Here is a 7,566-nt window from a genome sequence, read left to right as displayed (position 1 = left end):
TATATATATATATATATATATATATCTATATCTATATATATATATACGAATAAAGTGTATATGAACGCGCACCTTCATAGAACATACAAAGCTCCATCAGCCAGGATCGAACCTGGGACCCCTTGTGCAAGAGGCAGGCATGCTAACCGCTAGACTAAGGGACTGTATAATAGGAAACAACTATTCGAAATACTAAGTACTCGAATACCCTTCGTCTCACTATGGTGAGCAACGGGGTCTATCGGTTGTTTCCGAACAGAACACATAGCCAGCTGATAGCGTTTTATACACTTTATTCGTATTCATATAACTCCGCGTTGTACAATCAGGTTCGGTAAAACGCTTTCACGTCATTAAATGTCTTAATTGCTAATACCATGAACTTTAATTTGTCCCCAGGCAATTTTGAAGCCCATCCTAACATTAAATAAATCATTATGAAGAATTGATAAAACGCGAAAACATAAAAGAAGTTGTTTAAGACACACCCAGCTACCCAGGTAATCCCCTGCCAAGTAGATCCCCCTCCCCCCGCCCTCTTAATCACTCTCCCTTACGACGGTTGGTGCTTGAAAAGGCGGTCAGTATTTGGTCTGTACTGACGGGTATTGGACGGCGGGAGTCAAGTGTGATGCTGGGTTTTGAAAAAACTTTGTTAAGGACTGGCACCTGATAAGGTGGAATATCTCCATGAGATACTTCGTGCCGCATATATAGAAAATTTACGTTAAATCAAATTGCATGAACTTCTTCTGAAGTGGAATTTCACCTTCATATAGGAAACAGACGAAAGAATGGCCCAACCCACCCACATACACATGTATGTACATACACGTCCACACACGCAAATATACATACCTGCACATCTCAACGTATACATATATATACATACACAGACATATACATATATACACATGTACATAATTCATACTGTCTGCCTTTATTCATTCCCATCGCCACCCCGCCACACATGAAATAACAACCCCCTTCCCCCAGATGTGCGCGAGGTAGCGCTATGAAAAGACAACAAAGGCCACATTCGTTCACGCTCAGTCTTTAGCTGTCATGTATAATGCACTGAAACCACAGCTCTCTTTTCACATCTAGGCCCCACAGAACTTTCCGTGGTTTATCCTGGACGCTTCGCATGCCCCGGTTCAATCCACTGACAGCACGTCGACCCCGGTATACCACATCGTTCCAGTTCACTCTATTCCTTGCACGCCTTTCACCCTCCTGCATGTTCAGGCCCCGATCACTCAAAATCTTTTTCACTCCATCTTTCCACCTCCAATTTGGTCACCCACTTCTCCTTGTTCCCTCCACCTCCGACACATATATCCTCTTGGTCAATCTTTCCTCACTCATTCCCTTCATGTGACCAAACCCTTTCAAACACCCTCTTCTGCTCTCTCAACCACGCTCTTTTTATTACCACACATCTCTCTTATCTTTTCATTCATTACTCGATCAAACCACCTACCACCACATATTGTCCTAAAGCTTCTCATTTCCAGCACATCCACCCTCCTGCGCACAACTCTATCCAAAGCCCACGCCTTGCAACCATATAACATTGTTGGAACCACCTATTCCTTCAAACATACCCATTTTTGCTTTCCGAGATAATGTTCTCGACTTCCACACATTCTTCAACGCTCCCAGAACTTTCGCCCCTTCCCGCACCCTATGATTCACTTCCGCTTCCATGGTTCCATCCGCTGCCAAATCCACTCTAAGATATCTAAAACACTTCACTTCCTCCAAGTTTTCTCCATTCAAACTTACCTCCCAATTGACTTGTCCCTCAACCCTACTGTACCTAATAATCTTGCTCTTATTCACATTCACTCTCAGCTTTCTTCTTTTACACACTTTACCAAACTCAGTCACCAGCTTCTGCAGTTTCTCACACGAATTAGCCACCAGCGCTGTATCATCAGTGAACAACAACTGACTCACTTCCCAAGCTCCTTCATCCACAACAGACTGCATACTTGCCCCTCTTTCCAAAACTCTTGCATTCACCTCCCTAACAACCCCATCCATAAACAAATTAAACAACCATGGAGACACCACACACCCCTGCCGCAAACCAACATTCACTGAGAACCAATCACTTTCCCTCTTCCTCCTACACACTTACATCCTTAAATCCTGGTTAAAACTTTGCTCCTCTAAAACTATTCTCCCCAATACCTATCTCCCTCCAATACCTTCGACTTTCCAATTGAAGGACACGAAATGGACAGAGGAACGGGGCCTTAGGTGTACATCTCTCCCTTTCGCTCACTGTCAACGGAACTGCATGTACAAGGAAATGAAATGTATAATATATATTAAATATATATTTTAATTATTTAATAAATTAGAAACAAATGGATTTGTTGTAGCATTTTGGATCTGAAACATATAGAGTTGTAGATGCTCTGAGTATTAGTATATGTGTGGAGGCAATTTTAGAAGCATGAATTTTATCGAGATTAACATGTGTATTAGATAAGAGAAATATTGTTTCATGTAATTAGTTTGGAGAGTGATGAAGTCTGCCTTCCATGGTAGAGTGTTCTGAAGGATTTAAGTGGTCCATGTAGCAGTGTGATAGTAAATGGGAGTTGCGGAGAGCGCAAGGTAGTGAAGACTTGATTCTAAGACTTGCAAAGTTGCAGGTACTTGCCTGATGAAAAGCGAAACTGTTTGATTACGGAAAATGCAGAGTTGTACTTTCATTTGGTAAGATTGAAGTTGAAGTGGACGATCCAAAAATTATGAACAAATGTACGTTAAGTAAATCAGGTTTAGGTCACGTCAATTGGTCAAGGTTTGATGTTAATGAGATAAAAGGATGTTTGCATGTTAGAGTATTGGGAATCTGTCGCGATGCATGGAAGCCCGAGTCGATCCACTGGGGGGAGGGGGAAATTTTAGGTCGGAATATGCCACACTAGGACAAGTGCTTAAAAGTAATTGATTCGGTAAGTTAACGTCAGGTCAAAGAAATTCTCGATAACAAAATCTGGTTTAAGAACATATAAGTGTTATAATGCAATTTAGGTTAATGAAACGTGAGTGGGAGTAGTTGACCAAGAATCTTCTATACTTATCCCGAAACGTTAGTATCGTACAACAGGTCATGTGTCTTGGACGTGTGGAGCATGGCCAGGTCAAAGATTTCTATGGACGGGCCTGAGAGCAGAGGGTGAAAGCTTTTGGGGAGATTGTATCTGCAGGTTCTGGGTCATTCAGGGTTGACTTTGGAGGTCAGTTGAAGGAGGCTTGGAGGTCCTCAGGAGGTTAACCAGAAGCTGTGAGGTTTTGGAGATTTCTGGGTGTGGGGTGCTTTAGGTCATCTGGCGGAGGGTGAGGTCAGGGATTTTCGGGTCTTCCATGCGCTAGGCAAACGGGAGCAGGACAAGTATAAAAAAAAAAAAAAAAGCATATATATGGATATTATATATTTATATATTAATGATTATTATATATATTATATAATCAGTTCAGAAGATAATGAAGTTGCTCTACATGTACCATCATGTGAAGAAAGTTGTCACCTCTTGAAGGATTGAACGGAGGAGGATCGTGCAACCGTCAGTGAAGTCAGTTCTGTAACTCATCAGTCCGCATTGACAGCGGACTTCGCATGTGGACAGAGCTGACCAAAGTTGATGACCGTAAGTAATCATATACATATACATTAACCATATTACATGTCTTGAATTACTTTTGGATTTGACATTAAAATTAGACGGATGAAGCAAGTCTCTCAAGTAAAACACAGGTTTTGACCTCAATTGTATTTCGAATAACCTTGATTTCATAATTTTTTCCCTCAGGAAGACGTCTTCAACCTGATCCGTTTTCTGTGAACCTTGGTTCTCTCGCACCTCGGGGGATCGGGATGGGTATATAAGCGTCGGCTCACGCCTGCTTCCACACTCAGGCCGAGTCCTCTGAACAAATAATATGATCTCGGTAAGTTTATATCATCATCAGAAAATAATACCCTCGCTAACCAATCCAACATATTTAAGATACATATAAGCTTGTACAAGTATTGCAATATCAGTGTTATATAAACTTGCTCTGGTACCTGTAGGTGTGATTTCCTCTAATCTTCTGATACCTAATCCCAAAACTTTATATCTCTACAGACAGTTGTCCTGTGTGTCTTGGCGGTTGTCACATCGGCCGCCAGGCTTCCATCTACTTCATATGGAGCGCCTGGCAGAGGCAGTGGAGCTTTTGGGGGTTCGTCTGTCTCAGGTTCTGGGGCTTCTTCTGGAGTAGGCTTTGGAGGTTCAGTTGGAGGAGGCTTTGGAGGTCCCTCTTCAGGAGGTTCGATCAGTAGTTTTGGAGGATTTACTGGAGGTCAAGGTGGGGGAGGCTTTAGGGGTTCATCTGGCGGAGGCTTCGATGGATCAGCAGGAGGAGGTTTCGGGAGTTCAACAGGTGGAGGCTTTGGGGGTGCTGGCAGTGGGGGCTCTGCTGCTGCATCCTACAGACCTTCAGGTCCTGTCATTCCCATCCTGAAGGATGAACGTGAGGGACCTGATCAGTTCGGCAACTACTACTTCGAGTTTGAGACTGGTGATGGCATCAGTCGCGTTGAGCAAGGCGCCCCTCAGGGAGTGACAGGAGCTGTGGCATCCCAAGGAGGATGGTCGTAAGTAATCATCATACAATATACATTGGAAACCCATGCATACATGTCTTGTAATTACGTTTTGGATTTTCTGTACATTAATTGTATTTATGGGACGGGATAGCAGTCTCTTCGCTAAGACGTTTGGGGCTATGCATTTATATCAAATTTTCGGTTGATGATTAAGGCTAATTGCAGTCTTATACCTTTCAGATTTACGTTCCCTGATGGCAGTCCAGGTGCCGTCAATTTCTTAGCTGACGAGGGTGGCTATCAGGTGGAGTCTGACCTGTTGCCCACTCCTCCCCCTCTGCCAGCCCATGCTATCGCCCAGATCGAGAAGGCTCGTCAGGAGGACGCTGCTGCAGCTGCTGGAGTTGGACGTGGATCATATGGCGGTGCCTCTGGTGCAGGTTCAGGCTTCGATGGTTCAGGTGCTGGAGGCTTCAGTGGTTCAGGTGTTGGAGGCTTCAGTGGCTCAGGTGCTGGTGCCGGCTTCGGTGGTTCAGGTGCTGGAAGATTCAGTGGTTCAGGTGCCGGAGTCTTCGGTGGTTCAGGTGCTGGAGGCTTCGGTGGTTCAGGTGTTGGAGGTGGCCGTGGATCATATGGTGGTGCCACGAGTGGCGGTTCAGGCTTCGGTGGTTCAGGTGCTGGAGGCGTCAGTGGTTCAGGTACCGGGGGCTTCGGTGGTTCAGGTGCTGGAGGCTTCGGTGGTTCAGGTGCTGGTTCAGGCTTCGGTGGTTCAGGTGCTGCTGGTTCAGGCTTCGATGGTTCAGGTGCTGGAGGCTTTGGTGGTTCAGGTGCTGGTTCAGGCGCTGGTTCAGGTGCTGGAGGTGGTCGTGGGTCATATGGTGGTGCCTCTGGTGCTGGTTCAGGCTTCGGTGGTTCAGGTGCTGGTTCAGGCTTCGGTGGTTCAGGTGCTGGTTCAGGCTTCGGTGGTTCAGGTGCTGGTTCAGGCTTCGGTGGTTCAGGTGCTGGTTCAGGCTTCGGTGGTTCAGGTGTTGGAGGCTTCAGTGGTTCAGGTGCCGGAAGTTTCGGTGGTTCTGGTGCTGGAGGTGGTCGTGGTGTCTCTGGTGCTGGTTCTGGCTTCGGTGGTTCAGGTGCCGGAAGCTTCGGTGGTTTTGGTGGGAGAGGCTTTGGTACCTCAGGTACTGGAGGATCTGGTGGTTCAACCGGTATAGGGTCTACAGGGTCGACTGGCGGAGGTTTCAGCGGTTCTACAGGAACAAGCTCCTACAGGCCTGCTCCTAGCAGGACCTATGGTTCTCCCTGAGAGGCATGTATTGCTAATTCTGTGGCTTATATTGGCCTATTTGAATAATTGCCCGTCTTAATGAGGCTTCCTATGTCCACAGTTGCCATGTTCGAAACCCATGTTCCTATATGAAATGTACTTCTTTCACATGATACTGACCAAACGCTTATTAGAATTAGTATTATGTAAATCATCGAAACTGAATAGCAAAGATATGAATGATATTAAGTGCATTTTCATATATCCTCAAACATAACCAACAAACTTGCATGACGAAAAGGATGGAAGACATCATGTATCCAAAGACAACAGTAACAGATCTGTGTGGATGACTTAGACGGGTACTAATAAGTACAAGCATCAATAGACTACTCGATGATTTCAAAGAAGTTGCCCAGAGCGAGACGTCTTCAAGCAAATAACGTCAATAATGTCGCATCTATGCAACTGAAGATGGAATATAATATTCTGTTAATGTTCAATAATGCTCTATGGCAAATTTCATTCTTAACAGCTGATATGTTCTTGTCACTGTAACATTCAGACTTACCACAACAGTATTTCTCTAACTACTTCAAGGGACAGATAAATATAGAACCTAGAATGTACTTGTAATATAACTTTTAAAAGTCTTTTTTGCATGTCTGCTGATATCGTCAGCAATATTTCTAAGGTAATCTACAGAAGTAAAAGCAGGACTGAATTTCAGATCTGATAAAGAAAAAACGGTTTATGAAGAGACGACCACATGATCAAGACAAAGAAAATAATCTCCAAGTCAGAAAGAAATGGTTTCACTTGAAAGGGAAAAGGAAAAACAAGAAAATGCGTGTAAGAAAGTGAGCATTTCCTTGCTGAAAATGTTATTGGGGAAGATTATAAATTTTCTGAGAGGTTGAAAATTACAAACCATTTGTGATATTTTACTCCACTTAAGTCATCTTCAGGAGCTTACCTCATGCATGACACAGATCATGGCGATGCTTATACAATGAAGACGGTTATTGACTTATGAAGAGAGTGCAGCTGATGATGACGAACAGTGTGAAAATGATGAAAGAGTGTAGTTGATGATGCAACGACTTCAGCTGATTACATAAGGTGCAACTGATGACACAGAAAGCAGATGATGACACTGAGAGTGCACCCGATGATAGAGTGTAACTGATTACAGAGTGCAGTTGATGACAGAGTGTAATTGAAGATACACAGAGTGCAGCCCACTAGGACAAAGCAGGAGGTACAATATGTGGCAAGTTTTGGTGGCTAGATTTTATGTATCTTGGTCACAAGTCATACGTAAACGCCACAGAAACAGTAATGAATGACAGTGTTTACGATGCAGAGGGAGTGTGGTGCTGATCTATTTATGACTTCAGTATATCATAACATATTTTATATATCTATTTTGCTTTGTCGCTGTCTCCCGCATTAGCGAGGTAGCGCAAGGAAACAGACGAAAGAATGGCCCAACCCGCCCACATACACATGTATATACATACACGTCCACACACGCAAATATACATACCTATACATTTCAATGTACACATATATATACACACACAGACATATACATATATACACATGTACATAATTCATACTGTCTGCCTTTATTTGTTCCCATCGCTACCCCGCCACACATGGAATAACAACACCCTCCCCCCTCATG

General features: G+C 43.9%; 1 protein-coding gene across 2 annotated transcripts; it reads left to right on the top strand.

Annotated features, from left to right (window-relative positions):
* The first annotated feature begins 3,942 nt into the window (after positions 1-3,942).
* On the top strand, positions 3,943-6,103 carry LOC139765421 (uncharacterized). 2 transcript variants are annotated; one of them, XM_071692784.1, is made up of 4 exons: positions 3,943-3,972; positions 4,152-4,663; positions 4,856-5,586; positions 5,641-6,103. In XM_071692784.1, the coding sequence occupies exons 1-4, from the start codon at positions 3,964-3,966 to the stop codon at positions 5,913-5,915; spliced, it is 1,527 nt and encodes a 508-aa protein (XP_071548885.1). In that variant the 5' UTR covers positions 3,943-3,963; the 3' UTR covers positions 5,916-6,103. The 2 variants fall into 2 exon arrangements, with proteins under 2 accessions (XP_071548885.1, XP_071548883.1); XM_071692782.1 differs by having other exon boundaries at positions 4,856-6,103.
* Positions 6,104-7,566: the final 1,463 nt, after the last annotated feature.

This window comes from Panulirus ornatus, chromosome 55, assembly GCF_036320965.1.
Source record: "Panulirus ornatus isolate Po-2019 chromosome 55, ASM3632096v1, whole genome shotgun sequence".
Classification (NCBI taxonomy): domain Eukaryota; kingdom Metazoa; phylum Arthropoda; class Malacostraca; order Decapoda; family Palinuridae; genus Panulirus; species Panulirus ornatus.
The sequence above is the reverse complement of the archived record's forward strand: the minus strand, read 5'-3'. Positions and strand labels throughout refer to the sequence as shown.

Coding starts and splice junctions, on each gene's coding strand:
- LOC139765421 (XM_071692782.1), top strand. Junction 4,664..4,855: donor GCATCCCAAGGAGGATGGTC/GTAAGTAATCAT, acceptor TATACCTTTCAG/ATTTACGTTCCCTGATGGCA.